The sequence below is a fragment of the Phycodurus eques genome, chromosome 5, assembly GCF_024500275.1.
Source record: "Phycodurus eques isolate BA_2022a chromosome 5, UOR_Pequ_1.1, whole genome shotgun sequence".
In the NCBI taxonomy this organism is placed as follows: domain Eukaryota; kingdom Metazoa; phylum Chordata; class Actinopteri; order Syngnathiformes; family Syngnathidae; genus Phycodurus; species Phycodurus eques.
This window is the reverse complement of record NC_084529.1, coordinates 24,618,943-24,632,401: the sequence shown is the minus strand read 5'-3', so window position 1 is coordinate 24,632,401 and position 13,459 is coordinate 24,618,943. Positions and strand designations below refer to the sequence as shown.

At 42.7% G+C, this 13,459-nt stretch overlaps 1 protein-coding gene across 3 annotated transcripts in view; it reads right to left on the bottom strand.

The window, feature by feature from the left end:
* Nucleotides 1-2,690: 2,690 nt before the first annotated feature.
* The window catches only part of mctp2a (multiple C2 domains, transmembrane 2a), a 52,734-nt gene continuing 41,965 nt past the window's right edge, over nucleotides 2,691-13,459 (bottom strand). For all 3 annotated transcript variants that reach the window (XM_061678287.1, XM_061678288.1, XM_061678290.1), the window contains 4 exons: nucleotides 10,842-10,951; nucleotides 10,637-10,746; nucleotides 8,180-8,277; nucleotides 2,691-3,290 (listed from right to left, as the gene is read on the bottom strand). In XM_061678287.1, the coding sequence (XP_061534271.1) occupies nucleotides 3,231-3,290; nucleotides 8,180-8,277; nucleotides 10,637-10,746; nucleotides 10,842-10,951 (378 nt within the window). In that variant the 3' untranslated portion in view covers nucleotides 2,691-3,230. The remainder of the gene's footprint in view (nucleotides 3,291-8,179; nucleotides 8,278-10,636; nucleotides 10,747-10,841; nucleotides 10,952-13,459) is intronic.

The following is a 13,459-nucleotide window of genomic DNA, read 5'->3' as shown; positions in this document are numbered from 1 at the left end:
TTACTGGAGCTGCTTGTGAGTGTTTTCATTTTGTATTTGTGTGTTAGAGTGTTGGAAAAATAAGATTTGACTCATATAACAACTTTTATTTCCTCAGAAATAGTCAACTTGTTGGCAATTTCTATGCATTTAGGTGTACACGTGGTAGGAACAGTATGTTTCATTGGCTTTAGGATTATGAGGGGCTCTTGGGGAGAAAAAAAATAAATCTTCCCTGGAACCAAAAGTTGAGAACCGCTGGTTTAAAAAAAAACAAAAACAAACAGGCGCGCGTGCGCACACGCACACACACACACACAGACACACACACACAGTGAGTGCTGCTGTATGGTTTATGTTCATTAGCAAGTGTGTAAAAACATCCAGGGACCAGTGTTGGATTCTTGGACCATATTGCATTCTGGGACTTTATCTTCCCCTTTGGGAGAAAACACATTGATAAATAATTCTCTAAATATAATGGCATGTCTTCACAGTCTAAGAGCACCGGTGCGTGCAACAACTGCATAACCCTGCTGTCACACTCTTCTTTATGATCCTTTGGGAGGAGGCAATTCAGTCCCTAATACACTCAGTGATACACACTGCACACATCTGACAGCTTTGGAAGCACAACAACTTATTCACATGTGAACTGTTATCACGTGGCAGCAACCAAGCGTTTCATTTGAAACCAATTTAATTCATACACAGTCATCCCCCGCTATTTCGCGGTTCACATACAGTAATGTGCAACAGTCCTCGGCCACTGCTAGCTTTGTTTTTATGTGCCTTTTCCAGTCGTCAATATTATTTGTGACACATGAACTAATAGGACACAGTGGGTTTGCACAAATTAATACACAAAACCTTACATTTCACATTGAATTAAATCCTTTTTTGTAAAGCTCTTAATAAGGGTGCTTTTTTTCCCATCATGTGAGTCAATGTTATACCACAGGAACTGTCCAACCCCTAGAATCATACTGGCACTTTACTTAGTGACATTCTAGTTTTCATAATCATGACATTGCGAAAACAGTGTACATGGAATGGTGGCCTAAGACTGTTGCACAATACTGTATTGCGGTCTCACTGTTCAATCGTTCCCCCGCTATGCCGCAGTTATTGTTTGGCCCCCGCTGTATTATGGATTTTTATGGGATCGCTTTTTATTTATTTATTTTAAGGTTTTTACGGTATACAAGAAAGTCTGAATTTAGAGTTGCAATGTAGTAGTACCACGTTGTGCCGTAACATGCTAGGCAGCACTGAGCTCGACTGAAAGAGATGAAGTGCAATACCAGCAAGAAGAAGAGGCCCCCCTGCAGCGATATACAGTACCATATTTTTCCATTTTAATATTTGTTGTTCCCACAGAGCAGAGAGAACATATGCATGTGAGTATTCTTGTATGCTTTGCTTGTATGTGTTGCTTCTTCATGTGTATTAAAAGTCGCAGTTGTTTGAAGGTTTGTAATTACCGTAACATCATCTAATCATCACATTATATGTTAGCTATAAGCTAAGGGAATTATGTGATGTGGTTAAACATTTTGGTGTTTAACTATACAATGTTTTAATTCTATTTAGTTTGTTGTGTCAGTTTGACAGTAAACTTCAACGGACAGTGGCAGCTTGAAGCAAGCACACTTTCACTTTGATTTGGAGAACTGTGCGAGCAAAAAGTGAGAATAGGCGCAAAGGAATACTTTAAAAAGTAAGTTTAAATATGTTGAAAGCATGTGGAAGGCGTAAAACTATCAAAAAGTTGTACTGATGGTACCTCTATATAGGGTGGGTTTGGCGCGTGTCCCCTGCAATTAACGGTGGTTCACCGTGCCCCGCTTTACTTTATAGACAAGTATTATTGGCCCATGTTACGATTTGAAGTTGATCAAAATCCAAAAGCGTATTCAAGTTGTATATTTTAATTAGTTACTCCTCTTGACACATCTTTGGGTATTCTGCCAGCGATCTGATGGTACACCTAAAGCGTGTGTGTGTGTGGAGGGGGGGGGGGGGGGGGGGGTTAGCTCGTCAGAAGCTCCGGGGTCACCTCCACACCTCCCTCTCACTTTTGAAACGGACCCCTGGTGGCAGTTCCTGGGAGAGCCAAGTGATGTCTCTATCAGCCTGTCAAAAAAGAGATCGCCCGGGGCTCCACTGGGGTCCCCACCCCCGAGCCAATCAAAGTCTTCACAAAGCACAGATGGATGCTCTTTCACCACTGGGCTACTGCAGAGGAGATGGAGGGGCTGCACTGTTCCATCAGACCCCCCACCCATCAGATAAAAACAAACACCGCCCCAAACCTCAGATCAGCTCTGACTATGTTTATTTTATATTGTCAGCATTTTTCCCCCTCCTGCATTGAAATAGAACAGTGGTTCCCAACATTTACTGAGCCAAGGCACATATTTTACATTAGAAAAATCTCACGGCACGCCACCAAACAAAACTGTCCCTAAAAAGGTATATTACTGAAATAATGAGGATCTAATCTCAATTTACTCAAATGATTCATTGAACTTTCTTCCATCCAGTGGAACAGCACTTAATTGTTCTGCCTGTCATTACACATCACTGGCAGAAGTAGATGAAATAAATAATTTTTTCCTGACCAAGAAGTTAAAATTGGATGATATCCCGAGGCACACCAGACGGCGCAGTAGTTAGGAATCACTGAAAGGATTCACAGACTGATGGAGACCATTTAGGACATTTATTTCTTTTTAAATAACAGAGCACAGTATGAAAAGTCAGTTGCAGAGATTTAAAAAACTGACAGCATTGATACAACATCCTTACCAAAAAAGGACAGCAGTGCAAAAACAAAGATCCGCTGATCCGAAAGATGTGACGCTCTTTGACTTTTGATATTAGCGTACGGATCAAGGGGAATATATTGCCATAGTTTGTTTTGCATGAATTGTTAAGCCTGGCATTAAGTTTGGCTTGGGGCGAATATAAGAAAAAAAGAGGAGATCTGAGGTTGGCCTCATTCCTCCTCTAAATTACATCCAAAGACTATGGCAATGCTCTTTTTTTATTTTTACCTCCCAGCTGATGATTGACGGGGCCATGAGCTGCCCTCCTCCTCTTCCTCCTCCTGCTGACAGCCGGGGAGGCAAACACACGAGTCAGAGGACGACTTGGAGGGCAAGGGGGCCGAGTCGGGGCGCTACGGTGGAGCTCGGGTGGCACCGGTGCGTTGTTTGTCAGGCGGACTGGGTCGAACTTCTGCTCTATTACTTCTTCTTGCGTGGCAGGTTCTGGCTGCTGGGCGCTCTCAGTGCGTTGTAGTGCACCTGCGAAAACAACCAGGAGTTTTTTAGCGGGACGCAGGTAATCCGAGCTCAGCCGAGCACACGGTAATGGCTCCCCTGAGGAGAAGCCAGTGCGGTGGCGGGTGGGGGGGGGGGGGGGGTGGAGCAAGGCCGGCTTGCAATGCTATGAATCATTTTTTTTTAACATGGGAGCAGAGGGGATTAATCACGCACAGGAAGGATTTCGGGAATCAAGGGTTTTGTACCAACTCCTCATTCTGCACCCCAATCACAATATTAGAAGCAGAAATCAACACTTGAGATAACCTGCAAAGCCACTGAAACGTACTGTAACTTTACTGTAACTATACCCGAAGGTCCAAGTCCAAGGAAAACACTAGAGCGGCAAAGGGTGGTGAACCATCCGTCGCACCCCCATGTTCTCCTCCAGAAGGTCATCAAACTTTGCTGCCATGTTCTTCCCACATTAGACAGCGTTAGGCAAAAAAAACATCTGTCTCAGATACCTCAGATAGGAGTCATTGAGGCAGACACCCTATTACAAGCCCTAGAATTTTCCCAAAATAGCTGCCTCAAACCAACATGGCCGACTTCTCGTTCCGTTTCATGCATGGGTCCTTGTGACATTTTGTGTGTCTGCTTATGATAGACATGTCCACCCAATTAGTGAAACTGGTGTCAGCCCCCCCCCCCCCCCTTTTTTTTCATTGTGAAGCCTTCATGTAATAGTGTTTATTGTGGTCCAAGAACTTTGATGCTTTATTGCACAGACATTCATTGGTATAAGTAAAAATGCTTCAATATTTTGCATCACATATCTGTCTACATAGGTGCTTTCAATTAGGTCTCGCTTGGTCAGTTATCGTAGTCGGAGTTCGTCAAAGTGTGAGTCTTGGAATTTGCCCAAAATGACTGCTTCAAACTCAAGTGGCCAACTTCTGGATCAATTTTGATTATGGGTACTTGAGACTTTTTCACCAAAGTTATGATGGATGTCAACCCAATTTTGTATCCATCGGTGAAACTGGGGTCCGGGGTCTGGGGGTGGATGGGTGGGTGGGGGCCATCGGACCCCCTCTGGAGCCATACCTGGAGGCGGGGCTCTATGGCGGGTCCGCACCAATTGGGGCCGGCCGGGCACAGCCCGAAGAGGCAATGTGGGTCCTCCTTCGTAAGGGCTCACCACCTGTGGGAAGTGCCGAGGGGGTCAGGATGCAGTGTGAGCTGGGCGGAGACCTTGGTGGTCCGATTCCTGGTTACAGAAGCTAGTGCTAGGGATGTGGAACGTCACCTCTCCGTCAGGGAAAGAGCCTAAACTGGTGTGCAAGGTTGAGAAATTCTAACTATTGAGTTGGAAAATGTATGTTTCATATATACCAAATATTAGTTCTATTAGTTTTATATAACCTTTAAATTTTATTGTTCCATGGCTCCTAGTCAGCACAGTACTCATGTGTGACATGGATTGTTTTGACTACTCGCTGTTCTTCTCTTCCGTTCTCATCCTCTGCATGCACCCATTCCCAAAAAGATAACTTTGAGTGCAGCTGGAAGAAGCAAATTGTGTGAGAATGTTGTGGGAATGAGAGGGGTGTATTTCTTTTCTTTGTTTCCTTTTCTTCTCTGTCTCTCTCACTTCTGTATAACGAAGGTGATTCTTTGCTTGCACTTCAGTAAGGGGTAAAAACTCGTGACAACTTGTACCTTTTCCTCTCTTTGCAAAGATTTCTTACTTCTTAGTCTCAAAGATCGATGGCTGAAATTGAACAGAAAGTCTGAGATTTTTGAAGGTATCCTAGACAGATGGGATATGGCACATTGTAAAGGTTTATCTAATGTCAAAGTTCCAAGATCAAAAAGTAGGTCTGTTCATTGCTGCCTGCATTTTTAATTATGCTTACATGTCCTGGACAAAGGACCGCTGGAAGTACCAAAGGACATTTGGGGGCTGAAATGCTTTTAGGAGCTGACTTTTTCAAGACATTTATTTGAATACCAGGCCATAGAAATTGTTAGATTTTGTGCAAAAGTGATGAAATGTGGAATCTTCTTTAGTTCAGTACACATGTCAAATTAACTAAGACTCAAGGTTTGAGCATCCCCTTTGTGAAATCTCGGAAATCGTGCTTTTCGTGACACTCAAGAAATAAGATTCGGTGATGCACGTTTTTCAAGTGATCATGGGGTGTTGTAAAAACGACCGTGCTAAAAACATGCTAAAAAGTTGCCTTTGAAGCACGGCGGCAGGCAGGCGCTCAAACAAGGCGGCAAATCTGTTGAGTAAAAAGGTAAAGAAATGTTATGCTAATTAGCCGGGCGGGCTACTATTAGAAATGGGAGATGGGAGTGTCGGAACAAAGTCGCAGCCTGGTGCATCACAACATGAAACTGCGCTCAGAACTGACAGATGCTTCTTATTTGCGCGTTGTCAGAAGTCCTCCGTTTGAGGACGACTTTGTAGATTTGTGTGGCCGCTAATTGCCAAGTCACATTTGCAAGAAGGACAGGAGTCCGTTTGCAGCCTTTGTGGTGGTTTTTGTTGCATCCGACAATTGTTCCAGGTTAACAAAAACAAAATCTGTACTTTTTACATGGGGTCTCCTGGGTATATGATGATAAGGTCCCCCCCCCCCCCCCCCCCCCCCCCAAAAGCAATAATAAAAGGCACTTGGGATAAATCTTAAAACATTTCTGTTTGGTGTTTTTTCTTATGACTTGGAGCTATTTCCAACATGTACTTTCTCTCAAGACTATTTCAAAGCTGAAAAAAATGTTGTATCCCAACGGGGGAGAAAGACGGACAAAAGGAACCGGAATCAAAAATGCATCCGCCACGTTGTTTTGCCAACTCGGCTGTCTAAATCTCAAACAAGACAGGCTCCAGCGACATCACAGACGAGTTGGCCATGTTATTGCTGCGGTAGGACATCAAGGGTGAGAGACTCGCTGTATCCGCAAAGTCAGGATTTTTCCCCCCATGGTTCAGTGATGGGGTGAGCTACCTGGGAGATGAAGGGGGCGACGTGGCACCTCATTTCCGAGCAGAACAAATTTCTCGACTCCTTTATGAAAGCTCTATAACGTCGACGTCAATGACACGTCGCCCGTGGCTAATGTGTCATCATGCCACACATTCATTGACCTACGGCATCCTGCAGCAAAGGCAGTGGTTGGAAGAAACCAAGTACAAATACTTCATATCTGTACTTAAGTAGATTTTTCAGCTATCTGTACTTTGTTATCCAACTTAATAAAGTAAGAGGGAAACTATTTTGTGTGCAGGTTTTTTTTGTTTTTTTTTTACCTTGTGCCAAGTTATCAAAACATGTATTGTATATAATTGACAGTAAAAAAAATATATATATATAATTTATTTAGTACATTTAGGGTACTTGGGTACTAGGGTTGAAACAGTACTTTTACATTTAAGAAAGTTTTTTTTTTTCTTTTTTTTTTTAGTGGCATGATTGAATTTGACTCAGATTTAAGCCACCAATTTTAGGACTTGCAACTTTGCTTGGCTAAAACTCATGGAAGACTCGACCTGACTCTGGCTTGTGATTCATGATACTTAACTTAGACATAAACTTCATGACTTGACAAGTCTTACCTGTCGTGTTTATATTTGAAAATTGGCATTTTCACGACGGTGTGCCATTTGGTTCCTTTAATTTATTTATTTTAAGGAAGGTGTTTGGTATGTAGTGTGTGCAAACGTGGCAACACACCAGTACAGTTTGCTATGATGCAGAGTTCAGAGGCCACCTAATGAAGCAGGTCCCAAGACTATTACGTTTTGATTCAAGGCTTAAGCTTTTGATAAAATTGTGAAAAAGAGAATGGCAACATGCAAGGTTTACAACTAAAAGAGACACAACAACAATGCCCACAACAACGGCATCTAACTTCATTCACCTCTATAAAATCCACAAAGACAGCCAAGCGACGTTACCTTTATAATTTGGCAAAAATACCTGAGCTTCATATGTGAATGTGTTAGCACATCTGACTGACGCAAGCACAGATACTGAGTGCAAAGTGGCTAATGTGCGAATATATTTTGAGACTGAGAAAGATTGCATGACTTGACTTATGACTTACTTAACCCAAGTAATAATTTGACTCAACTTTCTTGATTTTTGTCACAGTAACCTGGGACTGAAACTAGAATGTTCAACGTCCTGTATTTTGGCTATTTAGACCTCCATAGAAGTAGTCTCTAACATGGACTTAGTATAAAAGTGTCAATTTCATTTAAAAAAACACCTTGGTTTTGTCATACGAGTGTCCAGAAAAGGCCCCTCTAACAGCTACTTCAGTTTGACCCAGTTTTGTATCCGCTTTGTCCATATTTGGCTAAGACTGCCCCCTTCCTCTGATTGGTTGCCTCCGTGTGGAAGACCCAACCCTCACTTCTTGTGAGAGGACGTGTATGTTGTGTTGACCGTGCTGGCTCCTGAGCAGAAAGGGAAGTCGGAGATCTTCGCTAGTGACGAAGATAAACTCGAGAAATTCGAATGACCTGATTTCAGGTTTCTCAGCAGAAAAACTTCTAGAACTCAGGAATGTGTAGAGAATTTTAATTCATATTTTACATGTTTACTGAGGCACCATAAAGACAATATTAAATCTCAAATATTACTTTAAGGCTTGAAACTTATGACTAGCGCATAGATGACTTACTCCCTGAGGCTGCACCTGAATTCAGCGATCATTGCCCAGATCTGAACAGCTCCTCACTGAGGATAATTGGGCCGAGGGGCCACTTTAAAAAGGCGTCAAGTCAATTAATAATCAAACAAAACCAGAGGATGTATATCCGGCACACTTGGGAATTCTCGTAGAGCAAATAATGCAAATGTCTTGTGGGAATTGGTTCCCTATCTGTATGTAAAAATAAGGCCCTTTACCTTCTGAACATCAGACGGCATCCTCTTGAGGAAATCCAGCAGCTCATTATTGTCGATTGCATACGGGTTGCGCAGCTTCTTGGTAAATTTGTGAACACCTGTGAAAAAGAAGAACGTGCCCATCAATGGATGACCAACGTGTTTTGCATTGCACATGGTCTGGTGATCAATCCCAGGAACCCAACCACAATATATAAAATATAAAAACAACATAATAAAAACAAGGGACAAATGCATAACATACAGTATCAGTCATGCCCAGCACCATTTATCCTTTTTTGGGTTGTTTTTACTGTCAACAATAGTCTCTCACACACTAACCCTCTCAAGCTGGATATACGCATAGCAACAATCGGGCCGAATCGGAGCATTTTTCTCCTTTTCAATTGAAGTCAGCAAAGGCCTGATTATCGGACGTTTTCTAAAGATTATCCTGAGCTAACATCCTGTGCTGTGGGGTGTCTTAAGAGTTATTTTTCCTCCCCGATCTGCTCAGAAAACAGCCGGGGCCGGAAAGGAACGCCACTGTATTAAGTAAACACGACACTTCATTAACTGGTTAATCAATACTTATTGAAGCCTTTATCCTAATGCACCAGAAGTGGGTGTGAACATGCTGCAAAGACGCTCTAACTTCCATTAACAAACCAGGCTAAACTTAACTTCTCCCTGACATACAAAGATGTTAGTCTTTCAGTCGAGATTTATAACTTCAACGATACTTCCTTGACACGATTACTACTTTCCTGTTAGCCAGGGCTTCGGTGTCATTTTGTTACATAAAGAGCACAAAATACACAAATAGGTAAGGTGTGCAGCAAATAGCTGAGGGTAGGTTCCACATTAAAAAGGAACGCAAATTGGTGAATTTGTGAATGGCAAACGGCTAATAGAAGTGGATTCACTGTATTGATTTATTTTTGGAAAAAGGAGCCACCTTCTACTCATTTTCAAGTGTAACTCCGTGAGATATTACGTACAAATGAGTGAAAAACACATCTCAGCGGTCTGGTAATGGGACTATTATACTGGCAGCTAGCGAATCCCTCACCTCAACGTGCAGACAAAGAACCCCGGGACCTAAATATGTGCTCGCAACTTGAAAGGCTTGCCTTGGAACCACGGGGAAGGGGGTTAACGGGGGAGGCAGAGAAGCGTCTCCGTCTGCGTGTTTTTGTTTGATACGATGGGATTTTGGTATTGATTGCGTCGAAGGCTGTGTGGAAGCACTGAGCGGCTGTAGGCTGGCGAGCTGTTGGAGGAGAGCCCGTGGAGGGCAACGCATATCCCTGACCACTAAGACGACGGTCTGCGCTATATAACCACACTAGATAATGAGAGGCCTTCAGACTGCCCAAGGACATGCTGTGTTATATACAGCTCTGCCGCTCTCCTTTGTGTTCCCTATAAACCCGCGGCCTTTGCCTACACTGGGCTTCACCAGCGCAGCCCACACGGAGCCCAGCGTACCTCTGCAGATGTCTGATCTGGTTGCATGTGCAGGGAACGATCTTAAAAGGACTTCACTTCTGTAAATGATGGGTGTAAAGTTAGGATGGGCATTGAAATCTAGCACAACGGTCTAAAAATTAGCGTTGCCTGCACCCCCGCGTGTCTGCAAGCCGCAGCGTGAGGGTCGGTAAAATAATTTGCAATAAATTACGTTGTTTCATTTCAAAAAGGGAAAAGCTACACATGGTGACCGTTGTGCCACAAACACGCATACTAAATCAATAGTTTTTTAAATGTTTTTTTTTTTTAAGGACAAAATTAATGAAGTTGTATTTCTTTTTGAAGAGGCACATTTTTGGGGAATACTGTATAGTCCTGGTTTTTTAGAGAATGCCGATGAAAAAGAAATTTCCAAAGGTGAAATGGGGTATTGTATTGCTGTTGTACTAGCTCATGTAGTGAATGCTGAGTTTTCTTCAAATTTAATTGGGCTGAACATCGATTTTATGGGGCTAAGACAAGAAAACTTCGACATAAACATAAACTTTTTTAAGCCATTTCCAGCTAGAACAAATAACAATTCACCTACAGTAAAAATTGGGTTTAAATAATTTGGGGATTATTTTTTGTATTTCCCTTTCATTTATTAATTCATTTAATTTAAAAGTGTTTTTACAGCACCGTCCAAAAGTGTTAAGCCACCACGAGTTTTATTTTATTAATTTTTTTTAATACACACAGTATTGATTTGTCCCTGTAAAATAGGTAACAGCAAGACAGGAAGAGAATGAAAAATATACAAAAACACCTTAGACTAAAAGTTTGGGCCACAGAATTAACATTTTGGTGGGGTTCTGGATAAAAGTGCGGATACAGAAATGTATTCTCACCATTTTATCCACTCCTAGAATCGTAATAGTACGGCCCCACTTTTGGTCAACAGTCTGGCCTCGACTATGTGACATTTTTCATCTGACTTTTGCAGAACAGCGTAAATGTTCTTACCCCATATGAGCACTATGTAGCGCAGTGGAATAAAATATAACAGCGACGTGGCTACAAAGAGCACCAGGCAGGCCAGACATGACATGAATGGAACAGACCAGTTGAAAAGGCTGTGAAAGAAGAATTGGAATTAATACAATCAAAAGAAATTCAAAACGTTTCAAACAAATGAGGTCAGTTGTGTAACAAAAACTGATTCATTTACTTCTTTGTCCGCTCCCCTATGTTTGCGAGTTCTTCCAAAATGTTTTGGACAGTCAATACGACTTCCTGCACCATGTGTATCTTGTCCATCAAACCTTTTTTCCCAGGTTCCTAAAAAAAAAAAAAGAAAACAGACGCTCTGATGAAGTCAACTGCTTGGTCATTGGGCTGCTTAGACAAAGAGCAAAGCATGTCTGCTGAGCTATTATGTGTGATTTGTCTATTGAATGGACGTAATGAGCAAACAATGTCCACTTCAGACCGTCCTTTTTAAGATCAGACAGACTGAGGGAAACGTGATTGGCTGCCAGACACTCTCACTCTCTCACACACACACACACACACACACACACACACACACACACACAGAGAGACGTACACATACACATGCATACCCAATCAAAATGATCATCTAGAATTTGGTTGCACTTAGGAGGAGCTCCATTGTAGCTGCCTGCACGGGGCTGGCTCCAAAACATAGAAGACTGTCCATCTTGGTTCAATAACCCAGAGTATCTCTACACTTCCTCCACATGACAGAAATCCTTTACCCTCTGTCGAGGCGTTATTTACATTTAACGCATTGACATAATAATTGAGTGTGGCAATGCAATGAGTCAACATGCGCGAGGTAGGTGGGGATAAGGGGATGGAGGGTTTGTCTTTTTGATCACATCAAGGCACAAAGTAAGGATGCGTGTGAAGCCTTCCAGAGGGAGAGGAGTACGTGTGCCGAGATAACGCCGCCTAAAGAGGCCTGAAAAGGCTCACATCAAAAGAAGGAAATAATGACAGGAATGATGACAGAGAGGAGGGAGGAGGGAGGAGGAGGGCGGCTACCACAGAGGCTGGAGGATGTCTGCCGTATATGTTTATGATAGCAGACAAGTGCATTGACGTGGTCCAGGCGGGACGCCGCTATCACGGCTCGGCGAGGCCGCCCATGGGAACGCGGCATCTGCAAGCGGGGAAAGAGGGGAGAGACTCCCCGCTGTCAGGCCCACAGGAAGAGAGCCATTCCCACACTAGCACGTCCTCCCCCACTGGGCGTCGGATCTTGGCTCCGCACTGGAGGCTCGCCGGCGGCCAAAAAAGGCAAAGGCATGGCAAATATGCTTTGGTTAAGAGGAACGGCTCACGTTCTCATCAACGAGACTATCAGTGTTTGAACTCAAGAGTTCAGATCAGTACAGCGTGCACTTTTGAGTTGCGAGGTGTACCGAAACCACAACAGTGAAACCCCGTTTATCAGGGATACGTTCCAGACCGACTCGCAATAGGTGAACATCTGCACTATAGAGAGATACTTTATGGTTTGACCTCTCCCACATTCTACAAACACATTTAAACTTGCTTTAAAACACATTTTGGATTTGAACACAAACGCATAGGTATTGTAGTCTGTGTGTACACACTGTACATGTGCCTTGAAGAGGCGGGGCCAGGTGGGGTTGACTTGTGATGTAGGCGAATCTGTGTGTGAGAGGCTGGGTGAGACCTGCGGCCGACAGCAGCTCCTGCATGAGTGCGCTCATTGTGTTTCGGTGTTTTATCATTCTCTTAGCGTTCAATAAACCACAGAAAAGTGAATTGGCACTGTGACTCTCCTTTCCCACATAAGAGGGAATTAAAGTAAGTAAGCATACTGTAAATACTCCCCCCAAAACATTATTAGCTTAAAAAAACAGGATACAGCAAGCGCATGAACGATGAGACTACTTGGCAACCTTGTCTCTGGTAACAACGCCATACAGTATTGGAACAAGGCAGTTTGTTGATTAAACAATTAGCATGCCAGGGCGGCGAAAGGAATGGAATTAAAAGCTTGCATATTGTGTGTTTCTGTAACAAAACTTAGCGTCACTAACGGTGTACAGGTTCACTGACATGACTTCTGTAGGCAGCATGGATTCAGTTCCCACTCTGTGACTGTGTGAATGTACACATTTATGATTGTGGGCCTACTACTTATTACAACCAACAACAGTTTGTAGTATATTGGCATAGTTAATGGTACCCCAAAGGAAACCTGGAAATATTAGGACGTATACCTTGGGTTTAACAACGGCCCGGTTCACATTCATTGAGTACAGTAAGGGATTAAATGCTAAACGTAAAAGTGCTTTTCCTTTGTGTAAACAGCAACACAATTTAAAAGGAAATGTAAAAAAAAATGCAAACTGCTTGAAGTAAATTCTCCAGTAAATGAAAGATTTACAAATAGACAAATTACAATCCACCTGTGCTTCATCGATGATGACATATTGTGTTAACGTAGTGAGTGCTAACGATCACACATTTTCTACTGATTCGTTACTTCACATTTAAGTTAGCTTTAGCGATTAGCATGGCTTCTCTTCATCACGTGTTTCATTACTACTTGAACCTCCTTTAGCAACGATGATACTTATAACAAGTGTAGTTTATTTCCCATTATAGAGGCGACACTTAGGAGCTTAGAAAAGCATCTCTTCAGCTCCTTCAGTGTCGGACCTTTACACCCTGGATGCAAAAAGGAGCCCAGCGCAACAAGACTGTTCAATTGCACTAAACCACACAGAACACACACAAAAACTTGAAAAACACAAGGTGCGCAGCATCTTATAATGTTGTTGATTT